We start from the raw sequence: 26,978 nt of genomic DNA, 5'->3' as shown, positions 1-26,978 counted from the left end.
TTCGGCGCTCAGCCTTCTTCACGGTCCAACTCTCACATCCATACATGACCACAGGAAAAACCATAGCCTTGACTAGACGAACCTTTGTTGGCAAAGTAATGTCTCTGCTTTTGAATATGCTATCTAGGTTGGTCATAACTTTCCTTCCAAGGAGTAAGCGTCTTTTAATTTCATGGCTGCAGTCACCATCTGCAGTGATTTTGGAGCCCAAAAAAATAAAGTCTGACACTGTTTCCTAGGCCTTTCCAACGATCCTTTAACCCTCCAAAGGCTGCCTTTGGACCTCTAATTGCTAATTAATCTAGACTAGGTGAGGGTAGGGGGAAGCAAAAACAAATCAATCCATTTTACTTCCCAACCAGATTATGTTGAAGGTTTTGGAGAAGGCTACATAACTAGAGTGATATATTTAAGATTATCAATGGATTACAGTACTCTATGAAACACACTTCCTCCATTACCATGGTTAACTAGGAGCAGGCCATAAAAGCATTCCTCTAGAAAGACTATTTAAAAACATAATGTAATGTTGTCATGTGCAGTAGAGAATGACACATATCATGACTCAAGAAAAATAAAGACCATTTATTCCCTTGAGTTTGAAGTATGCTAAGTATGCCCAAACACAAATCCTCTTAGAAAGCTAGAGATTGCTTTTTATTTTTTTGTCTTCTCAGGCTTTGCAAATTTGCCACTTTCCTTTAATTCCACTGAACTGGCAATGATAACAGACATGACCAGAAGTCAGAAAATCATTTTAGTCATCTTCTACTCTGCTTAAGCTATACCTTAATCCTGAAGAACTTATTTTTTAACACTCTGAATTTAAGAGGAAAGTTGATGAAGAAAGTAGATGTAAAATTATAAAACTGTAGATTGCTTCATATTTTTGTTTGAATAATCTAAAAGAGTACAATTTCCTGAAACAAAATGTGCTCCATCCAAAAAGATATCTACATGCCAAAAGAACATGCTGCTCACATAAATAAAAACTATGTAATTTTAGCATTCTCACAAAAGCTATAAATGTTCTGCCTCGAGGTAAACATTTTAATTAGCCTGAAAAGTTGTTTTTCTTAACACTACCAGCAACTTTACTCACTGCCACCTCCCCAAATCTGCTAAAATGTGCCACATCCAACGAGTAAGGACAGAAGCAGCAGATCATCTAACGCATGACTGATGGAAGAACCAGGCAGAAACTACGGAGGCAAAAAGAAAAAAAAAAAATTGTCCTTGGAAGTGCAAGCACTTCTGCAGAACAATTAACTTAATTAACCAGACATCATGAATATTCATAAAGCCATTAATGTCTCCCACATCCAAACAGATAAATGTGATGTAATGACTTCCTAGTCAAGCATATCTAAAATTCTCATGAAAACTGCACCTACACTTCGGTTCTTTGCCTAAAATATCATAGAAATTAACAGTCCCTTGGCAATATTTTATTCTCCTTAAATTAATTGGAATGTATGATTTATGAATTCTATAGGAATATATGGTTCCCAGTCATCAGTATGTGGATTGAGCCTTGTTTTACATCAACTGGATTGCTTTTTTATTTTTATGTCCTCTTTGGCTTTTTTCTCTATCCTCCCCCTCATACCTTTAATCGGAATCTCTCTGTATAGTTCCTTAGCACCAGTTCCCATAGCAACAAACACCATTGCTAATGGCCAGTAGTTCAAATACAGGCTTCCCACATCTGATCCATCTGAGTCTGACCATAATTCAGTGGTTTAGTCTGTTGGCTCAGTGGAGTAATTTACTAAACACGCTCCCTCTGGGTATCTCTCTCCAGGAGGCAAATGGCTCCAAAGGCAGACCGTCTTCTGCATTCAGCTTAGAAACTTCCTGCCTAGCTCTTGTTCCCAGTCTCCACAAAGCCCTGACCAGACATAGAGTCCTCATATTAATTACATCCTGCACATGATTTCCTCCTATTAGATGCAATCCATAAGCTGGAACTTCTATACAACCACTAAAGTTTTGACAACAGGCTGTATCTTCTAAACAAAAAGTATTCAAATGCCATTTCTATCAATCATATCCACTGTATCTGGAAAATGCTCTCAAAATCAGAAATATGTTTAAAAAGTATGATGATAATAAAACTCATTGCTATTCCTCTATAAAATCTGAGTTGCATGTTAAAAAGTAAGCATAACCACAATTGTTTCTAGCTCGCTATTCACTTGATGTCAAATGCATACCTGTGGAGACACCCATCCTTCCACTTCTGATGCACAGCACTGAATGAGTGACCTCAGGGGTGTAAGTACTATGGAAAAGAAACAGTGAGCTAAGCATATCCACTCTGCCCGAAGGGAAAAGGTTGGGAAAGTTCCACCATTATAGACATACTCCTAAAATGACACAGAAAGGTCAAAGTGTGCTTCCAAAGCATCTTTTTGAATTGATGCATTTTGTTATTGTCTACCTAAAAGGTTTATTTTCACAGATTTTTCTTAACAGGTTTTATAATCATAAGGATATATCCTTATAACCCTCTCCTTTTAAATTATTGTTTTTATGAAGGACTTTTTCCTCTAAAAGAGCATTGGTATATCTCCTATTCTTTGTCGATTGATAATACAAATATACTAAAATCCATACTAATTGACTCTGGTTATTGAATGGATAGAAAGTTGATTTCTTTTTCAACCATGTGCATTGTTTTCTATTTTCACAGGAAACAACACAACTGACCCTTGAACAACATGGGTTTGAAGTCAGTGGATTCACTTTGATGTGGATATTTTTCCGTTGTGAATACTATGCCATGCTGTGCTAAGTCGCTTCAGCTGTGCCTGACTCTTTGTGACCTTATGGACTACACCTGCCAGGCGCCTCTGTTCATGGGATTCTCCAGGCAAGAATACTGGAGTGAGTTGCTGTGCCTTCCTCCAGGGGATCCTCCTGACCCAGGGATGGAACCCACATCTCCTGCAGCTCCCACACTGCAGGAGAATTCTCTACTGCTGAGCCACCAGAGAAGCCCAGTGAATACGATGGTGGTGGTGCTGTAGTCCCTAAGTCGTGTCTGACTCCTTTGACTCCATGAACTGTAGCCTGCCAGGCTCCTCTGTCCATTGGATTCTCCAGGCAAGAATAATGGAGTGGGTTGCCATTCCCTCCTCCAGGGAATCTTCCCAACCTGGGAATCGACCCCGATTCCCTATTCCCAGTGGGCTGAATTTGAGAATGCAGAGAAAAGAAGGGCCAACTGTATATTGATCAAGGATCAACTGTAATTGTTTCCACTCTTCTTATGGAGATGATAATATGTGATGTTTTAAAATGAAAAAATCTCACCTTTTTCACTATTGTTTGTTTCAATAATAATTTGGGAGGAAAAAGTGAAAGTGAAGTCGTTCAGTCATGTCTGACTCTTTGTGACCCCATGGACTGTAGCCTGCCAGGCTCCTCTGTGCATGGGATTTTCCAGGCAATAGTACTGGAGTGGATTGCCATTTCCTTCTCCAGGGGATCTTCCCGACCCAGGGATCAAACCCAGGTCTCCCTCAATGTAGACAGACACTTTACCGTCTGAGCCACCAGGGAAGTCAAGGACTAGATTAATGTAACAAACCTGCCAAAGATGCTGTTGCCTGTTCCAGATGCCGGTGTTGCTCTGGCTGTTCTCCCTGACTCACTTCCACTTTCTTTTCCTCCCTTCCCCTAATCAGGCTTATTCCTAGAGCAGGTTCCCAGAAGGTTGCTCCCTTGTCTAAACCTCCCATTGTTCCCTAACAGCAATTCAGACCCTTTCCTGTGGCATCCAGAAACCACCAAAGTTTAGACACATTTTGACACCAGTACCACCCAACAAATGGCCTGTGGTCTTTTCTTTCACATTCCTGGATTTTGCCTTGCCACTTGTTATTTTTGCAGCCAAGAAAATAACGTATTCTTATCTTTCAGGTCAGATCCTACCTATTTTTAGGTCCCATTCAAGTGCCACTTGCTCTATAATTTCTTTACATTTATTCACGTAACCCTTATTAAGCGTTCATGGTGTCACATTCTGTTCTAGCTGATGGAGATAGAGCAGTCAGGATGAATCCTTTTGGCATTCTCAAACTTATCTGTTTATACTTCAATTATGGGAATTGAGTTACTACATTTTATCCCATATGGAATTATAAGCAGCTTGACTGGAGTGGCCCTATTTTGAAATTTCATATCTGGAACTGCATGATCATTAAACCTTTATATGGGAAGGTAGAATAATAGTCCCATTTGTTGTTTGCTTAACTATATTAAACTCTGCAAATATACCTCTAATTTAATACCACAATAACCTCATAATGAAGGGGGCATCACGTGTGTTATCTCTCTCTTATTTAGAGAAATAAGGCTCAAAGAAATTAAATAACTTGGGCACCATCTCACACGTGCTAGCAGAGATGCCAAGCGTGGATCTTTCATACTCAAAGTCTGTGCATTTAACTCTGTATGATGCAGTCTAGGTTAGAGAGTAATACAGGAAGAGATGGGGGAGAGGGTTCACTTGGCAAATCCAGGGGCCCTCCCTTGCCTGCTGGTATCACACCAAGTGGAAGCTGGGCTCCGACAGGAGTCAGGATGCTGTCTGTTTCCAACCCCGCATTCTTCTGGGCTCTAAGAAGCAAAGCATGGGCTACTTCACTGGCAGATCCATCTCCACCAACACATACCACACTGGAAAAGAAATTAAGTCAAAGAATGAATGACATCAGAATAACTGGTAATAATTTGTGAAATGTAGACTTTAAAATATTAATCTTACATATTATATTTGCATAATTACTCATCGCTTCAAATATTTCAATATATGTCAATGGATAAGAAGACACTAGCACTGTACTGATAAAGTTTACAAGAAGACATTAGCTGAACTTTATTATGGTTCAACTCAAAAAATATTCGAACATACAGTCTAAAAGTCAGATGAGTGGCTCAGATGGTAAAGAATCTGCCTGCAATGCAGGTGGCCCAGTTTCAATCCCTGGATCAGGAAGATCCCCTGGAGTAGGGAATGGCTACCCACTCCAATATTCTTGTCTGGAGAATCCCAAGGACAGAGGAGCCTGGTGGGCTACAGTGCATAAGGTCACAAAGAGTCGGACACGATTAAGCAACTAACACTTTCACTTTTCACTTTCAAGAGGCATTAAAACACTTGAACATGTTAATTCACATCTGACCTGAATTTTGCTTTGTTAATATCCCAAGCATATTATTTTTATTTTGTTTATGTTAATAAGTCAATGAAATTCATTTAACTAACACAACCAAAAGCATAAAACCCTGCTAATTTTCAATATAGCTCTGAAAAGACAATAAAAGCTCTGAAAAGCAATAAAAATCATGTAAAATATAAAGCTTTAATTTAAGGAACTACTAATTATCATTAGTTATAAATGTCTATTGCAAACATGAACTGGTTTTATCTCTTGGATATTACTGCGATACTGAACTTGTAAAGTTAGTGTTACTAGCCTTTGGCTCTAGTCAGTACTAAAATTTTTTAGGACCTCACCATAAGTACACTACAGGAGGGGGGAGGTGGGAATCCATGAAAGTCATATAGAATGTCAGAGGTTTTGTCATAGTCATTTGTATTTAAAAGATGTAAAATAACGGGCTTCCCTGGCAGCTCAGTGATGAGTCCACCTGCCAATGCAGGAGACATAGGTTGGATCCCTGATCCAGGGAGATACCACATGCCACGGAGCAACTAAGCCAGTGAGCCACAACGATTGAGCTTGTGCCCTAGAGCCGGGGAGCCCCAGTTCCTGAGCCCATGTGCCCTAGAGCCTGTGCTCTGCAAAAAGGGAAGCCACCACAAAGAAAAGCCTGCACACTGCAATTAGAGAGTAGCCCTGGCTCGCCACAACTAGAGAAAAGCCCACACACAGGAACAAAAACCCAGCATAGCCAAACATTTAAAAAATAATAACATTAAATATAAAAATCACATCAACTGACCCAAAGGTAAAGAGTTTGTATTATTGAAAGCAGGTGCCATGCCCCACGACCTCCCAGGCCCTGCAGCAGAAGAGTCTGCTCGTTTAAATGAGAAGCAGTTTCTTGGCTCCAGCCCACTGCATCATCCAGGAGGCAGGCTTAGAGGACCGCATCTTCTGATTTTTCTAGGGAAGCCACAGGACCTGCTTTGGGGGTAAGTCTCCTAACTTATAAACATTAACAACTAGCATTCGATATATTTAAAAATTCTTTTTGCCAAACAGAACAGCCCACAAGGCATAATCAGCAGAGATTCCTGGTTCCCTAAGTTCAGGAAGCTCCAGAAGCTGGTGGATCCTGAGGCTGAGAACATTGCCTCCATCAGCTGCCTCCACCGTGTTCTCAGTCTTCCAGCCCCAGCACTTAGGTGGGGTTCAGGGCTAAGGCTGCATATAGCCTGGGCAATCCAAGGTCCATCCTAACTAGAAGAAATTCTATGATACAGGATATGACCCAGGTCATGTTTGCCCAGGGATATTATTTTGTGTCTGAACTGATTCCAGCAGTCTCAGTGTAGCCACTAATTCAGAGAAAAGTGATTATGCCTACTGAGCACCAACTTCATGTCATATAACATATTGGCTCTTTTCTATTAAATTCTTAAAAATCTGTAAAATAGGCATTAGCCTCATATTTATATATGGGGAAGCCAAGGTTTCATTTGAATCTTATCTGTATGATTTCAAAGACCTCTATGGATAGATTTTCAAACATTTTGTGGACTTAACTTCTAGTTCTATGCCTGTCTACCAACAAGAGTGTGTGGCCTAAAAAGCTCATGTAAAGTCATCCAACATATCTAACTGAGCACAAATAACTTGCCTCTTCTGTATCATATGGTAACATCTGACCCCTGGAATCCTGCACCCAGTTAAAGCACTGTGTACATGTTAACTCTAACTGCTAGAGTTAGTAGAAATGAGCCTTTCTCGGGACACATGTGTGAGTTAGCTGCTCAGTCGTGTCCAACTCTTTGTGACTCCATGGACTGTGGCATGCCAGGCTCCTCTGTCCATGGAATTCTCCAGACAAGAATGCTGAAGTGGGTTGCCATTCCCTTCTCCAGGGGATCTTTCTGAAACAGGGATCAAATCCAGGTCTCCTGCATTACAGGCAGATTCTTAACTGTCTGAGACACCAGAGAAGCACATATAGGAATATGCTCTACTACAAAAACCTTTGAAATATTGTCATAAGGCATTCTGTGTTAAATATTTTGAAACTAAAACAAATGATAATTACAATAATAAAGTAACACTTAGTGAACAATTACTACGTATCAGATGTTGTCAGCACTCTCCATATATTAATTTATTTAATTTGAACAATAACCACACACAGTATACACTTTTACTCCCAATTCACAGATTTGGAAAATAAAACATAAAAAGATTCAGCAGCTGTTCCAAGGTCATACCATGGTAAGTTATAGAATGAGATTTTGAAATAAGACAAGTTGGTCTTAGAAACTACACTACTATGTGATATCTTAGACTCCTTTCTTACATAGAAGACCCAATGAAAATAGCCTTAGGAGAGTTTTATTATTTTGGAAATCAGTTTAACAGTAGAATCACTGTGGAATTAAATAAGAGAAAAGAACTTATGTTGACAAATACTAGATCATTAAGATCATCTCGAGATATAATTACCCAACCTAGGGAATATACTTAATATAAACATAAAAGAGTCTAGCTATTAAAAGAAAAGGCAAAAAGATAACCTTTTAAAATGGGTTAATTCAATCACACTTAAGAGCTACCCTAAAACATAACCCTTTAGAAGTAAAGGGTAAACCCTTGTGTTTTCAGAATAAACTCATGCCTGACCAAAAGTAAAGCTTTGCTGTCTAGAAAAGCACAATTGGGAGCTAATATCTCATTTCTCTTTATTAAAAGTGATAAAAAATATAAATGGGTGTTTGTGTATTTGTCTATCAACCCACATCATTATTAAAAATTTTATTATTGGATTTTCAACTTAAATTTTTTTTTGAGAAGAGATACTTTTTAACCTTACTTACTAATACAGATATCACAGTGGTGATAGAATGTCAATGTAAGCCAAATAATACCTGCTGCTGCTGCTAAGTCACTTCAGTCGTGTCCAACTCTGTGTGACCCCATAGACGGCAGCCCACCAGGCTCCCCCATCCCTGGGATTCTCCAGGCAAGAAGACTGGAGTGGGTTGCCATTTCCTTCTCCAATGCATGAAAGTGAAAAGTGAAAGTCAAGTTGCTCAGTCGTGTCCGACTCTTCACGACCCCATGGACTGCAGCCCACCAGGCTCCTCAGTCCATGGGATTTTCCAGGCAAGAGTACTGGAGTGGGGTGCCATTGCCTTAAATTTAAATGAAGGAAAAAACTAATTCAACAAAATATAGTTTTAAAATGCTGTGAAACAAAATAATAAAATATTAGTATATGTATCTTGTCTGGAAAATTCCATGGACAGAAGAGCCTGGCAGGCTGCAGTCCATGGGGTCACAAGAGACATGACTGAGAGACTGAGCACACACAATATATGTGTAATTGCATAAGAGCTACAGATTAGCACTTTTCACACTTACAAACGCAACTGTTTCTGCTTCAAGTCTATATATTCGATATTACTCTTTTCTTTGTCTTTACAAAACTTCCTGTTCATGCCCAGTATAGAGGAGGCAATGTGGAAACTGACAGGGTTTCCTCAATGGCTCAAATGATAAAGAATCTGCCTGCCAGGCAGGACACCTAGGTTCAATCCCTGGGTCAGGAAGATCCTCTGGAGAAGGGAATGCCTACCCACTCCAGTATTCTTGCCTGGAGAATTCCACGGACAGAGGAGCCTGGCAGGCTACAGTCCACGGGGTCACAAAGAGTCGGACAGAACTGAAAACACATAATATATGGAAATGGACACTCCTGCAAACTCCAGCAGTGGATCTGAGAGCGTTTGCTGGAACACACTGGAGTTGCATACCAGCTGTCATGAGGACTGATAACAGTGTTCCTGTTGGCATTAGGAATATGTCACGATGTGTCTTCATAAAAACATATGCAACTCATTAAAGAAAACTTCAAAATCTTAATAATCTTCTTAAACGTTATTTACTGAATCATTTTGCTTCTGAATAATATCATAGAATTTCTCTAGGATCTTAATCTCTGGTCTATGTCTAAAAACCTTTAGGTGATTTCCTCCTCACTCCCTATCAATAGCTCCAGTAGAGACAGGAGGAGATGCCTCAGGCTCAAGTTAAGCCCCTCTTCCATCAAAATACCAAAGAATCCTGGGGTTACCTCATCCTGTCCTTGAGTCTTTTATATCAATTTCTCAAAAAGTACTCCTACAACTACTCATCAAACATATTCAGGAACAGGGTGCTCATGAATGTAGCGTGTCCCACTTTCAAACAATTCTACTTGTTAGAGAATTGTTCTCTGGAATTGCCTACAGAAACTGTTTCCACTGTTCTCCTCGTATATATGCCTTTCTATGCAATTCTAAATAGAATGACTTAAAATGACCATTTTATTAAGATAGTTATCCCAACCACCATTTTACCTCCTGCTGAAATAACTAGACTCAAAAAAGCAAATGAACTATTTAAAGGATCTTAGAAGACTTCCAAAAGAAATTTTAAACTATTATGAATCCTAAATTAATTGGCATACTATACAGTGAAATCACTGGAGCTCAATGAACATAATGGCTAGGTAAACTATTTGGTGAAAAAAAAAATGTAGGTAATAACTAAAGGATCTATAGATCTTGTAGTGCCACACTGCAAAATAACACCTCCTGCCATGTGGAATAAATAAGAAGTATGTTCATGTAAAGAGAAAACATTATTCTATTGCATTTAAGCTATAGTTTTTCATCATTCTGCAAAATTCTTCTTGATCCTTGCACAGTTAATTACCAATGGATGTTATTTATAGATAACACATTTCCTGGAACACTTCATAATGTTAATAGGCAAGACAAGGTGTAATACCTACAATATCTGTTATTCTTATTATATAACCATGTTTTAAAGCAAGGGCTTATTTGCAATGCAACATCTCTTATACATTCACAAGTTGTGTTTCAGGACCGTGTAGCAAATTAAGGTAGCTAGCTGGTAGGCATGATTCCCCCAATTACTTCTCTTAAATTGTATACTTGCAAGGTAATTTCCTAAATGTAGCCTATTAATCAATCTGTCGAGCACTAAGTATAAGGCTCTGCAGTAATCTCCTACCTCATATTCTTCATGCTCAATATTTATAGACCATTGCCGTCTAGATTCACTCCCTTCGATTAAATTCCTTTTTGAAAAATTATGTCTTACTTACCAAACTTCCTTCTTCATCCAATATTTTTCCTCACCTCAAAATATTAAGTATTTCTGAAAACTGACCTTGGTAATGCTCCAATCTGATTGCATCACTTTCCTCTCTAACACATTCTAATAATTTTTCAGGAGGAGTAAAGCCTTCCATTACAGTTGAAAGACCCAAATGCCCTTCCTGATATTGTGAGTCTATTGCTGCCCACCCCCACTGCCATCACCATGAGACAGAATAATTCACATGCCTGCCACCTTTTAAAACTCTGAAACATCCACCCTTGCAAAAAACCTTCCCTAAAAGAATACGCTTTTAGTCTTGTACATCAATCCAGCACTTTAGCAAATTGATTCACCTACATTTTTAAAATGTCAATTGAAATATACGTCACTTGCCTTGTTTCTAACGTTTGCATGCCAGTGAAAAATTTCTACACATGCCAGCAATGTATTGCAAACAACAGTTTCTAATACCTACTATGAATAACACACTTATTTGGTACCCACTAAATTATAGAAGATAAGTAAAATCAGCACATTTTTTTCATCCTGAAAATAATGCATTTGTTTTTATAAAATATTTATACTCAATCATAGCCAAATTAACCCGGGGGTAGCTGATAATACTATCAATAAATTTACAAAAGAGGATCATAATATAGTTATGCCATATGACCAATATATTATCTTCCATCAATGCTTTTCTAGATACTCACAGGGTTAAAGCCAAAAATTAAGAACTCAAGATGCAAATATATGTTCATAAGGTAAGTATGAGGCAGCACACGGTAACTTGCCAGTACTTATATTCACACCCCTCCTTCGGGGTTTCTATGCACAGTCCTGTGAGGTAGATGACTGTGCCATATTACATTACCATCATTAGCTGTTACTACACATATATGCATGAAATACAGCCCAATGACATACATCACAAATAGTTAAAAACTGTAAGTTCCAAATATGGCTAAAAACTAATGAAAATATTTAATAACATAAGCTCTATGATATATGTAGATGAAGAATACAACCTACCCATCAAATCCCTGTAGTTCACATTCTTTGAGTAGTGACAAGGCATGCCCTTCATATTCTGTTACTGTATTAGAAGAGGAAAAAAAAAAACAGAAAAAGGTAAAAGTTTTAAATGAATGATCTACACTTTTTAACTTGGTTTGGCAAAATAATATGCTAAACATATGGCCAGGTCGTAAAGCAAGATATATTCTTGAATATTTATATTTTAATCATGGCAAGGAGGATTGTTACTTGCTCAGTGTGTTTTATAGCTTTATGTAAAAGAGGGTCATATATTTATTCCAACTACATAAGTCATTTGGGGATATCCCATTAGATAATTTATCTTGGTGCCTGTCAGTTTAGTGTTCCCTAAATAAGACACATTTCCTTTAAATCAGAAGCCTAGGAGCAGCAGTATTTTGAAAATAAGGCATATTAGCTGGCATCAGATAGTCAATGTTAAATCGCTTTGGCAACCTTACATGAATAAATTACTTGAAAGGTTAGTGTAAGATTTACATACTAGAAGAATGTGTGTCTGGAACTGCTAGACTAAAAAGAGGAGGAGTTGGATGTGAAAATGTGAAGCCAAGCCAATACCAATGATAACAGACCCAACGCCAAGGAGGGTGGCGCACAGGCCCACCAGAGCCCAGATTCTCCGAGGAAATGAATCTGTCACTCCCTATTGCTGTCTCTACAGTCATGATGCCCTATACAGTACGCAAATGCCAGTGAAGACAGGATAAACTGGCACACTGCAGATGGCACCAAGCGGTCCAACCGCATTTAGCATTTTCTGGGGCAGCTCTGCCAGAAGAGACAGCCCAGCTGTATCCACCCATCAAAGATTTCTGCTGACTGACATGACACTGCAGATGGATTTTTTGTGTAAGAATGTGCATCATTATATGCGAGATTACATTAATCTTTCATGCCTGTCTGTCCCTGGTGCCAGCATGGTTCAAGCTTTTCCTACAATGTTTTTAGATATTGTTAAAAATTATTAGTCTTGGTGTCTAAAGGAATCATTCTGTACCCAGCAGCATTACATTGTAATTTTCCCACAGCTTATTCAAATGCTGTGGGAAAATTCAACATTCACAGGAATAAAACTTCTCAATTAAATTCTATTTAGCAGAAAGTGACAAGAAAACAAAATATAAAATATCAACATTAATAAACAGGTTATCATCCATGACTGTGTGCTGATCATTCATCTGTAACTCCAGTAAGTAGCTGCAACCTTAAAAGCAAAATAATAAAGTATCTTACAAACACACATTGAGAATAATTAAGGGTATTAGGGAAGAAATATTTATGCTAAGAGTCAGTTTATCAAGTCTCGGTTTTATTCCAAAGATTGCTTTGGTAAAGCTTTTCACATCCAAAACAAAATTAGCCTTAAAATTATCTTCTGGTTAAATGATATTTTTACTTACAAAAACATCTGAAATAATAGTCTATTTCTTCCTTTCATCTTGCAGATGAAATGTGACTCTGTGTGTGTGTGTGTGTGTGCTAAATTGCTTCAGTCGTGTCTGACTCTATTCGACCTTACAAGCTGCAGCCCACCAGGTTCCTTTGTCATGGGATTCTCCAGGCAAGGATACTGGAGTGGGTTGCCATGGCCTCCTCCAGGGGATCTTTCCAACCCAGGGATCGAACACATGTCTCCTGAAATGGCAGGCAGATTCTTTACTACGGAACCACCTGGGAAGCCCCATTTAGAAGGAGTAGAAGGAATCAAAACATGTATTTATACAGGATATTATGGGCTCTGGAAGCAGAAAGAGCCATATTCAAATCACTCCAAATAAACAACAACATGGGCTGCCAGGAAGCTGCAGTGTCACAAGAAAGCTACTAGCCTCTTCTTTCAGCATCATTCCTTTGACAATCTGACTGACACCTCTCTTATATAGGAAATTTGGAGTTTTCATTGTTTACAACTCTTTGAACACACAGTTCTCACTGCTGGGATCCCTGTACACCTCAACCTTCAGTTTAAATATTACTTCTTCAGAAAGACAGTATTGGAGAAAAGTAATGTCCTGAGGTTGATATTGATTGGTGGTAAGGAAACAGGCTAAAGTTAAATCAGATGAGTTTTGATTCTAACATAAAAGAAACCTTTCTTGGTTTGGTGAGAAAAGTCTGTAACGAGGTAAGATACTGAAATGTCATTTTCTTTTCTGTTTCGTAGGTACTTCAAACTTAGTAAGTTCAAGTAGCAGCCATCATTCTCACCTTCAAATACACTGCCTCTCAATTACATCATCCTTTCTAGTGTTCCATCATCCATTCCTCACTACCCAAGATAGGAAATGTCTTCTTTCTAGAGTATCCCTTTCTTTTACTCTCTGCAACCACTCTATGCCCAAAGCCAGCTGTTCCTGCCTTTTAATTATGCCACTGCATCCCAACATTCCTCAAGCTGATGCCCTAGACCCAGTCACCACAATTTTTAATATGAAAATTACATCAGCCTCTCCTCCAGTCTCCCTCTATTTACCCACTCTAGCCAGAATGATCTTTCTTAAGCATATGTTTGATCACACCTCTTCCCTACATAAACTCCATTGATGACTATTCATTGTCTGCAGGGATAAATTCCAACTCCCTAACTGATATCCTAGTATTAGAAATGGATTGGTCATGTATATCCATAATTATTCAAGGGATAATAAAAAGAACTTTCGCCCATAATTCTCTCTCTCTAGCTGGATTTGATTTGTGAACATTTATGATCCAGATTTTTGTTAACATGTAGGTATAACTGGGAGGGAATAATGCCTCAGCCAACTAGCATCTTTTTAACAGTTTTATCAGATTACCTAGCTTTCTGCTGGGTGAAATCAGGAGCAATCGGAGGTATCTCCATGGAAGGGAAGGCTTCAAATAGAGACATAAAGAGCCAAAGGGAAAGAATCAAAAGAAATTTGGTAAAAGTTTCAAAAGTTTAAACACATGATCCCAGAAGGAGGGTAAAAAGTGACAAAAAACCCTACATTCTTGACAACTCTGCCCAGGGTCAGACAGAAGGTAAAAGTATCTGGTGACACAGCACTCCCATGAGCCCTGAGCTGGCAGAGATCAAAGCTACATTCAGAGAAGTGTCTTTGACCACGATAATGATGATGAACATAACAAGGTCTAGGAGCTGTGTGACTATAAAGATTGACTGAAGAAAATGGAATTGCCTGTCTTGAACAAGTGAGATCAAGGGACTACATGATATCTGTTTGCAAATACCTCAAAGACTGTACACACAAGATGGGACACACTTATTCCATTTACTTTTTATGGTGGCGCTAGTGGTAAAGAACCCGCCTGCCAATACAGGAGACCTGAGAGACACGGGTTTGATCCTTGATCGGGAAGATTCCTCTGAAGGAGAGCATGGCAACCCACTGCAGTATTCTTGCCTAGAGAATCCCCATGGACAGAGGAGCCTGGCAGGCTACATCCAGGGTCACAAAGAGTTGGACAGCACTGAAGCAAGTTAGCAGGCACAAAAGATAAACGTCAGTGCGGAAAGTCACAAGGAGGCAAACATCAGCTCACAAGTTCTTCTTGCAGTGTGCATTTCCCACAGACATTTGGCAAAGGGTCAAGTAGGTCTGCAATCCAGCTAATACTCTTATTCAACATGCTAGGTGACTTTGGACTACATCAGCCCAGAAGAGCGAGCACCTGTTAGTAAGTGAGGACAGAGGAGGCGCCTTTTTCTAATATGTACAGGGGCACAGTGACTCTGAACTGCAGTTGAGAACGCCCATCAGTATTGTCCAGTAACAACACGCACTGACTCCACCACACGATGCCCAGGCCCAGGCTGTGGAGCACCCCAGGAGCGGCACTTCTTCCACTAGGAATGCCACACTCCTGCACTCCACCACAGGAAAGAAATTGAACTAGATGGCCTCCACAGTTCTTTCCAGTTTAATTTCTCTGCTGCCTTGACTTTTTTAATCTCATTGTTCTCTGAGTTATCCTATCATGTCCAGAATTCCCCTCGTAATTCTTAAAGTCTGCTCTGCTTTGAGAGGAAGAGAAAGAAATGGTATCATATGTCAGAATGGGCTTTCCACTCTTGCTCTTTGATTCATGTATCAAGTTGTTAGGAATAAATAACTCTTTTTTAAGGTTCTTCAGGTCTTCTGATATGATTATTAGATAAGATACTGCATTGAAAGTAGCAGCAGAGGGGAGATACTCCTTTAGCTCAACTATTTCAAAAGATGCCGATCTATATTTAGAAGGAGTTAGACTTTCAGCACTAACCAAAATGAAATTAATATACTATTATTAATGTGGTGAGAATCTTTTTTTTAAACTGGAAGTCTGTACCTTTTGACACCCTTCAACCCTTTCACCCCCCACCACCAAACCTCTGGAAACCTGTTCTCTGTATCTACATGTTTTGATTTGTTTGTTTGGGGGAATTTTTAAAAATATTCCACATATAAGTGGGATCATATGGCTTTCGTCTTTCTCTGACTTATTTCACTTACCACGGTATCCTTAGGGTCCTTTTATATTTCCCCAAATGGCAAGATTTCCTTCTTTTCTATGGCTGAAAAGTATTCTGTAGTATGGCATGTACATGTGTGTGTGTGTGTATATACACACACACACACACATACATATACACACATTTTCTGTATCCATTCATCAATTAATGAACACTTAGGCTGATTACATGTCTTGGCTATTATAATGAAAATAAAATGTAATGAAAAATAAAAACAAATATAAACAAATGGGAACCTAATTAAACCTAAAAGCTTTTTCACAGCAAAGAGAACTATAAACAAGATGAAAAGACAACCATCAGAATGGGACAAAATATTTGCAAATGAAGCAACTGACAAGGGATTAATTTCCAAAATATACAAACATCTCATGCAGTTTAATAGCAAAAAACAAAGAACTTGGTCAAAAAATCAGCAAAAGACCTAAACAGACATTTCTCCAAGAAGACATACAGATGGCCAACAGGCACATGAACAAATATTCAGCATCACTAATTAGAGAAAGTGAAAGTGAAGTCGCTCAGTCGTGTCCGACTCTTTGCGACCCCATGGACTGTAGCCCACCAGGCTCCTCCGTCCATGCACATCAAAACTATAGTGAGGTGTCACCTCACACTGGTCATCATAAAAATATCTACAAACAATAAATGCTGGAGAGAGTGTGGAGAAAAGGGAACCCTCGCACATTGTTGGTAACAAGTAAATTGATACAGCCACTATGGAGAACAGTACAGAGGTTCCTTAGGAAACTAACAATAAAACTACCATATGACCCAGCAATCCCACTCCTGGGCTTAGACCCAGAGAAAACCATAATTCCAAAAGATACATGTGCCCCAGGGGTCAGCGCAGCACTATTTACAATAGCCAGAACATGGAAGTGACCTAAATGTCCATCAACAGAGGAATGGATAAAGATGTTGTACATATATACAATGGAACATTATTTATCCATAAAAAAGAACAAAATTGTGCCATTTGAAGAGATGTGGATGGACCTAGAGACTATCATACAGAGTGAAGAAAGTCAGAAAGAGAAGAATAAATATCGTATGTTAATGCATATATGTGGGATCTACAAAAGTGGTACAGATGAACCTTCTTGTAAAAAAACAAATAGACACATAATATCGAGAACAAATGTATGGACACCAAGGGGGAACGGGGAGTGGGATAAACTGGGAGACTGACCTATATACACTTCTATGTATAAAAAGTGTTCTTGCCTGGAGAATCCCAGGGACGGGGGAGCCTGGTGGGCTGCCGTCTATGGGGTTGCACAGAGTCGAACACGACTAAAACGACTTAGCAGCAGCAGCAGCATGTATAAAACCAACACTAATGAGAACCTACTGTAGAGCACAGGGAACTCTATTCAGTGCTCTGTGGTGACCTAAACGAGAAGAAAATCCATAAACGAGGGGTTATATGTACCCATATAGCTGATTCACCTTGCTGTACAGCAGAAGCTAACACAACATTGTAAAGCAACTATACTCCAATAAAATTTTTTTTAAAGAAATAATTGTGTAATGCATATGGGAGTACATATATCTTTTGAGTTGGTGTTTTTGTTTCCTTTGGCTAAATACCCAGAAGTGTGGAATTGCTGGAGCATATGGTCTGTGTGTGTGTGTTCAGTTGTGTCTGACTCTTTGTGACGCTATGGACTGTAGCCCACCAGGCTCCTCTGTCCATGGAATTTTTCAGGCAAGAATACTGGAGCTGGTTGTCATTTCCTACTCCAGGGGATCTTCCCAATCCAGGGATTGAACCTACATCTTCTGCATTGGCAGGTGGATTCTTTACCACTGAGCCACCAGGGAAGCCCTTATGATGAATACATCTTGTTACAAGTTTTACATCATGCCTCATTATACAGCACTCTCTTAATGAATTAATCATCATATAGAATGTATTACATAATTCATAGTCCATTTGGAGTCAGTGGTGCACAGAACATATATTAAAACAATGGTCACACTGGACATGCAGAAAATTTGTACTCTTTCTGTTTTACTCTTTCATAAAAGATACTTTTTAAAAGTATGAGTTGAATCTTAGTAATACATAATTTATGAAACTAAAATATGCCACATTATGACCATGTTTCTATTGCACTTTACAATATACAAGGTAGTTTTAAATATACAACCTTATTCAAACTACAAAATTATACAGTGAGATAGGCAGGATAAAATTTTTCAGATAGCCACATGTTTATTGTTATTTCACATAAAATAGGAAACATTTTAAAAATATAAATGTTAAGCCAATATACATACCTAAATGGTTTCATAAGCAAAAGATGTAATTTTATAATTTTGCTTGCAGCAGGAGTGTTAGGCAGCTAATAATTAGCCATTCTGCACAAATATATAAATAAATTCTAAATTTGCATTTATGTAATATTCTAATTTTATGTTAAACTAAATACAATATTTGTAACATTTAAATTGTAGGGGAAAAAGCTTCTAGACATAATATTTTTCTCTCCAAAACAATTACTAAAAAGGAAAGCACATTCCTATCATTTCTTCTACCTTAGTTCAAGCCTCATAGACTGGTTTTCTTTCCTCCAATGTCTCCCTCATGTTTTATGCTCTTTATCCTGATGACGTAATCATCTTTGCTAAACTAAATTACAACACCGTGATAAAAAATGTAAAGCCCCTCGGGATCAATGCACAAACAGTAAACTCCCAATTGTAGCATGAAGATTTATCCTTAATCTGGACTCAGACTTCCTCTTGTGCGCCTTGTTGGGAGCCTTCCCAACTTCAGTTCAGGTGTCCTCAGCCTCTAGGAAAAGGGGTCCCACTGCATCTCCTAGGAAGGGTCTTGCTGCCTAAGAAAGCGCTCCAGGTGCAGCAGACGTAATACATTAGGACAGTCAAATTAATAAGAAAAAATTTTAATCCTCATTCAGGATTAAAACATGTTGAATCTCTCACATATGCACACCTCTTCCCATCCCACTAGATTTGAATGAAGAAGAACCAAATTAATTGGCAACCATTTTACAGTGATGGAAAGGACCATATTTAAGATGAAGCCAAGGTTAATGAAAGAAATACCAAAATACTAAGGGCACAGTGCACACAGGCATACCCATCCATCAAGTCATGAGATGTCGGTTTTAAACCTTATTTACATTGTGAGACCCATCTCCCTTGGTTGCAGCTGAGCAAAGCCAGGTCACTCTGGGCACCTTCCTTGGGAACTTATAACTAGGAGATTCCAAGTGCATTCTGGCCTTGTATCCTGAGTAGGCTTATGCAACACTCTTCATCAATTAAAATTCACTACACATGTATATTATCTGTTAAGTGTAAATAGAAGCTACCTAGAAGTAAAACCAGCAAAACTGAGGGTGTGATTCACAACAGCATCAACCCTCCTCACCTCATCCCCTTGGGAAAAATAAGAGTCTCTAAGAAATCAAAGCAGGTCCCTGGTGGTCTAGTGTCTAGGATTCAGTGCTTTCACTCCTGCGGCTGGGGTTCAATTCCCTGTTAGGGAAATCACTGGGCTTCCCTCATAGCTCATAGTTGGTAAAGAATCTGCCTGCAATGCAGGAGACCCAGGTTAGATTCCTGGGCTGGGAAGATCCTCTGGAGAAGGAAATGGCAACCCACTCCAGTATTCTCGCCTGGAGAATCCCATGGATGAGGAGCCTAGCAGGCTACAGTCCATGGAATCACCAGAGTTGGAAACAATTTAGTGACTAAACCACCACCGCCAAGCAATCAAAGAAATTTGGTCACCAAATTTTAACAGCTGAAAGAATTTTACTCTTTTTTCTATGAACTTCAGCATTACCAAATTTCTGTTTTCCTGCGCACAAACCTAAGCACCTCTCTTGTTTTAGACAATGATTTTAAGCTGCTGGCTTCTCCAAATTCATCTAATTCAGCAGTTAAGTGCTGAGTTTTGACCCAACCAGCAGGGGTCAGAGTCAGAACAAAAACCACTTAATGAAGGATTTCATGGAAGACATCTAACATTTAAGTGAGCACAAATCAATCACTGCTGAACTGCAGAGATAATGTGCAAACAGCCAGCATCTCAATGAAGATACTGATACATGTGCAGCCCCCTTAAATATGATATCTAATAAATTTTAAAGTCTGAAAAAGGTCTAAAGAGATAATAGTGATACTCCAATAAAAAATAATACCATTGAAACAAAATAATTGAATTATAATCCTGTAGCTGGTTGCAGTAAGTTATCAAAGCACATAAACAAGCTTTAGATATTACAAGTAGTTTCCTAAATTTGACTCAAGAACAAACTCAAGGTTATCTTGCTTCCTCAAGTATGATTTTTTTTAAAAGGCGAAATTATGTTCTGAAAATACTTACTTGTTACGTCAGTCTTTATTCCTGCAATCTTCAACAGTGGTTCAACCTTTTCATAATAGACCTGAGTAGCTTCTTTTTTGTGGCTTTGGGGGTTAAGGAGTATTTTTAATGACTTTGGTCTGTTTGAAAAACCTAAGAGGAAAATATGAATACAGAAATTATAAACTTTCTGTCAGCACTTTTTTCTTTCCCTTTAAACCACACACTAAAGCCAGGTAAAATGTTATACATGTATTTAATTAGTATTTGCTATTTTTATTTGACAGCATTATTAATAACAGCATTATTTTCAAACATTTCACATTCCCTAGCAATGAAATAGGAATCTCTCTCTTAAAGTTAAGTCCTGAGTTATAACAAAGCATTTTCAACCTGTGAAGGAAGGTGTGAATGAAAACAACTTTGTGAATATTAGATGATTTTTATGTATATTTACCAAATCACCAATAATAGTGAATATATCCAATGTTTCTTAAGCACCTGTTTCTGGGCGGGGGTGCAGAGAAAGCAATAGACTGTAACAAATAGGAAAGTCCATTTCCTCTCCTTGGATAAATATGCTCATTATTGGAATTGGGTATTCCGTTGACCCCAGGGCTACCCAGGGCTGACCTGCTGGTGAGCTCAGGGTGGAGGATTCGGGGCTAGGTCAGGGCCAGCTCTAGAGCAATGCACGCTGGGAGCTAAAAAGAGGGCTTAGGTCAGAGTTCAAACCTGAAAGGGGGCCGGAGAGAAAGAACTCTTCCCTGGGGAACCGGAAAAGCAACGTCTCTCAGCGGGATCGGGGGATATGGTGCTGCCTCACAGTTGGAGCTGAGATTTGATACTACAATTTTCTGGGCTTGCAAGATGCTTATCACTTAGAGCCCAGTTGGAGCAGGTGCAAAGCAAATTTTCTGTTGTTAGGAAGGGGCAGGAGGGGACAGAGGAGCCAGAGGAAAGCTGACGACTATTTCTTTCGTGGTAAGCTGCTCTCACTGGGCTATGCTTCAAGGTTAGAAGAGCAGTTACTAGCATCCATTTTTAATGAAACTGTTACAAAAGCCAAAAGAAAAATGCCCATTACGCTCATGTCAGTTTTTGTGCCTCCAGCAGAGACAATATTTTCTTACCATAATTGATATAATAAAAAATGTTCAATGAATCATATTGTTTGAATTCAGGGAGAGTCTTGGCTGAGGTCTGGACAGGACGATGCTGAACTCCTTGTTCTTCTGTAATTGGCTCTGGGCTCCTTTTTTGGTGAGAGGTCTCTGCCAATCTGCTAACTATCCAGTCTTGAAACCTCAAAGCCACGCTCAACTCCTTTTTTCCCCCTTTCCATCAATTCCTGCATTCAAATGAGTGCCCAGATTTGTGTGGTGGTAACTGTTTGCTTCCATGCCTCTGCCCTTCCTGGCCATCTCTCTCTGGCTACTCACAGGTGTCTTGTAGCATACCCCTTCCACTGCATCCTCAGATCTTCTAGTTCCCAGCAGCCCTGCACTGGTTCAAAGCTCCAGGGCCTATCTCTGCCTGAGGAGAAAGCCTGAACCCCTGAAAATAACACCCAGAACCTTCCCCCAACCAACTCCAACCTATCCTCTCTCCTTCCTTTCACACAGATTCAAGAAATACTTATTGAGCATTTGTACTGAGTACTGGGAAAAGGAGAGGTGATTCATATGTGGCTCATGCTTCAAAGGGGGAAGATGTATCCACAAACAGAAACAGTACAAGACAGAACAGATCTGTTAAGACAGAGGCACAAAGTGCCCTGGGAGTGCAGAGAGGAGGGTCTTATTAGGGATCTGTAAAAGGGCTTCCAGAGAAGGTAGCATCTGAGTAAGGCTCCGGGCTCATGCTGCTGTTTTCTACCACTTGCAATTCCCTCCTGCTTCACACCTCATCCTCTCCCTTCCCCCAAACAGCAAAAGCAGGGCCAGGAAGAAAATACCAAGGCATGAGACCTGCACAGAAAATGCTAGAAGCAAACTAAGCACAGAGGGTTTTCTGTTTCAGTCCAGCTTCCCCTTCATGATCTCGACCCACTGTATCACTTGCAGAACACCAGGTCTGTCCAGTCTTCCTCCATTCAGGCTCCCTTTCCACTCTGCCGTATCTCCAATCCTGTGAGAAGGCAGCCACTTTTTCATAGCTCACTTCAAATACCACTTCTTCACTGAAGCCTCTCCTGATCACCAACAGATTCACCTCTCAGGCTTCTTACTCCTAGGTTATCTATCTTCTGTCCATCTGTTATCTATTTTTTATATCATTTGTACAAAAATCTCTGATAAAAGACTCAGTGTCTCAGGATTCCCACTGGCCAAACCTGGGGCAACATAAAATGGAACAAAGACAGTAACATACCATACATACTACGGGGCACAATTTACAATAGCTAGAACATGGAAGCAACCTAGATGTCCATCGACAGATGAATGGATAAAGAAGCTGTAGTACATATACACAATAGAATATTACTCAGTCATAAAAAGGAACACATTTGAGTCAGTTCTAATGAGGTGGATGAACCTAGAGCCTATTATACAGAGTGAGGTTAGTCAGAAAGAGAAAGATTGTATACTAACATATATATACAGAATCTAGAAAAATGGTACCAAATAATTTATTTGCAGGGCAGCAATGGAGAAACAGACATAAGAGAACAGAGGACACGAGGAGAGGATGAGATGTATGGAGAGAGAAACATGGAAACTCATATTACCATAGGTAAAATAGCCAACAGGAATTGGCTGTATCTCTCAGGAAACTCAAACAGCGGCTTTGTATTAACCAAGAGAGGTGGAGTGGGGAGGGAGACAGGAAGGAGGTTCAAGTGGGAGAGGATAAATGTATACCTATAGCTGATTCATGTTGAGGTTTGACAGAAAACAACAAAATTCTTAAAAGCAATTATCCTTCAATTAAAAAAAATAAATAAATTTTAAAAATTCCAGGAACTATGTTTCTTTAAAAACAACAACACTAAATGCACACACAAAGAAAGAAGGAAAAACTGTCTTACAGAAGAAAAACAATAAATATAGAAAAATTAGAGAGTTAGAAAACCAATATTTTTGACCATTATAATGATGATGGATCTAAGCAAGAATCAGCAATGGATGCTAAAACCATCAGTGATGACAGTCAGTTGGGGATTAATATATTTACTTATTCTTAAACTTTGTCCCTCCCTATTCTTCTATTTACAGAATATAAAAAGGATATTTACAGTAGGGAAAACTGGCAGACACCTCCTCAGTCAAGCAATCAAAGTTAACCACACTCTGAGTGATACAGACAGACACACGTGCCTCATGTATGCCACGCACAGCACTCAGACACACAACTTCTGTGGGACTCCTGCCCCGAGTGCATAATGTGGACCTGATATGATGAAACACTCCAACCCAAGTAGAAGGGTGTTCTCAAAACACCTGCCTTAGACTTCTCAACGCTGTCAAGACTATGAAAGACAAAAGCTGAGAAGTGTTCCAGATTCAAGGAGACTGAAGAGACAACAACAAAATGAGGTATGTGATTCCGGATCAGGCCAAAACAAAACAAAACTGCCATGGACAGTATCAGTGTCCTTTAATGAGGCAAGGCTAAGCAGGTTAATCTAAGGCTCACTTTTACTAAAACATGAGAAGGACTAGAAACTTGTTCTCAACTCCAGACAGTCCAGACTAAGATCTAGTTAAATTTTCCCTTACCTGGTATTTTTGTTAGAATACTCTCATTTCTCCAGCAGTAACAGACCCAGTAAGAAAGCTGTCTAATCACAAGATGGGAATCCCCAAATGCTGTCATAAAAACCAACTTTTATTCCCCCCTCTTCCTATATCATGACTGTGAAGGAATAAACATTCACAGAAATGAAAAACAGTCATTTCGGCTTGTGAGGATAAGCACATTCTAGCTGAAGGCTTTAAGTGTAAATATATAAAAGTACATGCTCTACAGCCCATCCAATCTTTGTGACACAAACCTAAGGCAGGAAAGGGGCTAATATTTTTTAAAAGACTTTCTAAAAGTATTTAAGCAAAATAAGTTTATTTTAAGCCTCAGTTAATAATAGCAATGAAAACTAAATTAATCAGAAATGTCCTTAGACATTCTGGTCAATCAGTCAGTTAGTTCAGTCAGTCAGTCGCTCAGTCGTGTCCGACTCTTTGCGACCCCATGAATTGCAGCACACCAGGCCTCTCTGTCCATCACCAACTCCCAGAGTTCACTCAAACTCACGTCCATTGAGTCGGTGATGCCATCCAGCCATCTCATCCTCGGTCGTCCCCTTCTCCTCCTGCCCCCAATCCCTCCCAGCATCAGAGTCTTTTCCAATGAGTCAACTCTTCGCATGAGGTGGCCAAAGCATTGGAGTTTCAGCTTTAGCATCATTCCTTCCAAAGAACACCCAGGACCCATCTCCTTTAGAATGGACTGGTTGGATCTCCTTGCAGTCCAAAGGACTCTCAAGAGTCTTCTCCAATACCACAGTTCAAAAGCATCAATTCTTTGGCACTCAGCTTTCTTCACAGTCCAACTCTCACATCCATACATGACTACTGGAAAAAACATAGCCTTGACTAGATGGACCTTTGTTGGCAAAGTAATATCTCTGCTTTTGAATATGCTATCTAGGTTGATCATAACTTTTCTTCCAAGGAGTAAGCGTCTTTTAATTTCATGGCTGCAATCACCATCTGAAGTGATTTTGGAGCCCCCAAAAATAAAGTCTGACACTGTTTCCACTGTTTCCCCATCTATTTCCCATGAAGTGATGGGACCAGATACCATGATCTTTGTTTTCTGAATGTTGAGCTTGAAGGTGTTTTTAAATACATGTCAACAAAGCCAATTTTTATTTTTTAAACAGGAGCATGTATTCGTTTTCTCATTTCTCATTTTCTTTTAGATGAACTTAACATGACTATGAAGCTAAAGTCTAAGTATACATGAATTAGGTAGCAAGTTGATATCAAAATTTAGAAATCAGAATGGAGATTTCTACCCAATAAAGTAGGACTTTTTAATGTCCTTAAGAGATCTAACTGAAAAGGTCCCAACCGTCTCTCCATCCACGCTCCCTCCTCAAGCCTCCTCCTATTGCATTCATTCTCTTGAATTCCTATGTGCCTTCTGCCACAGTGCCCTTGCATCTGCTCTCCCCATGAGCTGCCCACCTGCACCATCTGCCACTGTAGCCACTTTGCCAGTAAACCTCCTATTCTTTTGTTTTGATCTTGCCTCAGTTATCGCTTTCTGGGGAAACCAGGAAAGCCTATCATGACCTCCTTGGCTTTGTGACTTCAGCTAGGTCATTCCCCGCTTATCATTTATTCTCACAAATCCATGTACTTCCCAATCTTGATTGCTATACACCATTGTAACTTTACATCTATTAGTTAATCTTCCATATTAGACTGTAAACTCTTGGTTTTTCTCCAAGATTTTGCTCATGAAGAATCATTCCACAGAGCAAAATAAAATGGTGTCTGGAGTTGAAGAGAGTGGGGGACGGTGTCAGGCCAGCAGGTACACAGAGAGGGCCTTAGAGGGATGAAAGTCTAGCTGATGAAGGACTTCAGGCAGCAATACCATGTGTAAAAGATAAAAAGCTGTGTACAGCAGTTAAGACTGGAGAGCGGAGTGGTGTTGAGAAGAATCTTACCCCAAGCACATAGAGCTCTATGGATTTTGTCCTTCCTCCAGTCAAAGTCAAAGTCAGGGAAGAAGTAAAGTCACTACAGGTGTTCCAAGCCTCTTTCCTGCTGAATTAACCATCCAGTGTTGGAGTCTGAATCCAGGTCTAAGGCACTTGGTTACACTCTTCACCAAGTGACCTCAAAACAAATGTCTGTGTATTTGAAAACCACACACACAGTTTTCTGTACAGATTAAAATACACACACTGTACTCCGAAAATTCAAAATCTCATCAGTTAGCTCATTCCCTGATACCCAGTTCCCTTCCTGAAAGACAACTACTGGCATCATTGAGAATCTACTCTGTGCACATATGAAAATGTATGTATATGTTCAGTGACTTTTTACATAGATGGCAGCATCCCAACCTATTATTCTGTGCCTTGCTTTTCCTTTTACAATATTGTGGAGATGATTCCATATCACTACAGAGTGCCATCTTAGTTTATCTAGAGCTGTTCAATTTAATTAACTAGTTCCCTGGGGATAGGTATTCAGGTTGTTTCCAGTCTTCCTTTACTGCAAATAATGCTGCAATAAATGCCATTTTGCATCTATTTACAGAAAACTATAGATCAAACTTCTAGAAGGACAATCACTAGATCAAAGTATATGTACCCCTGAGAGTTTATACTGCCAAATTACATGCCATAGAAACCATTCAGAGTTGTGACCAAAAAAAAAGTAAATGCTAGAGTAAAAGTAATTGATCTTAAACCTTGGCTCCTCCATTTGCCAAACTGTGTGACTTTGGGTTATTGTCTAACTTCTCTGTTCTTCAGTTTCCTCCTCTGTAATGGGGGTAATAAGAGTACCATTCACAAAAGGTACATGTGACGATTAAATAAGTGAATATAAAGTACTTAGGAAAGTGCATGACACACAGTACTCAGTTTACCTTTATTTTTACTACCAATTTACACCACCAGGAACTTAGAGTGTCTGTTTTCTTACATCCTTGTAAACCTTGCATATTTTCAAAGTCTTTGATCTTTGATAATCTGAAGGATAAAAAACTGCATATCACTCTAATT

General features: G+C 39.3%; 1 protein-coding gene across 1 annotated transcript in view; it reads right to left on the bottom strand.

Annotated features, from left to right (window-relative positions):
• CERKL (ceramide kinase like) overlaps positions 1-26,978 on the bottom strand; it is a 136,567-nt gene that overhangs the window by 15,778 nt on the left and 93,811 nt on the right. Inside the window, exons 3-5 of the mRNA XM_027556185.1 lie at positions 20,252-20,383; positions 11,364-11,427; positions 4,544-4,686 (exon numbers count right to left, since the gene is read on the bottom strand). Of these exons, the coding sequence (XP_027411986.1) occupies positions 4,544-4,686; positions 11,364-11,427; positions 20,252-20,383 (339 nt within the window). The remainder of the gene's footprint in view (positions 1-4,543; positions 4,687-11,363; positions 11,428-20,251; positions 20,384-26,978) is intronic.

This window comes from Bos indicus x Bos taurus, chromosome 2, assembly GCF_003369695.1.
Source record: "Bos indicus x Bos taurus breed Angus x Brahman F1 hybrid chromosome 2, Bos_hybrid_MaternalHap_v2.0, whole genome shotgun sequence".
Taxonomy (NCBI): domain Eukaryota; kingdom Metazoa; phylum Chordata; class Mammalia; order Artiodactyla; family Bovidae; genus Bos; species Bos indicus x Bos taurus.
The sequence above is the reverse complement of the archived record's forward strand: the minus strand, read 5'-3'. Positions and strand labels throughout refer to the sequence as shown.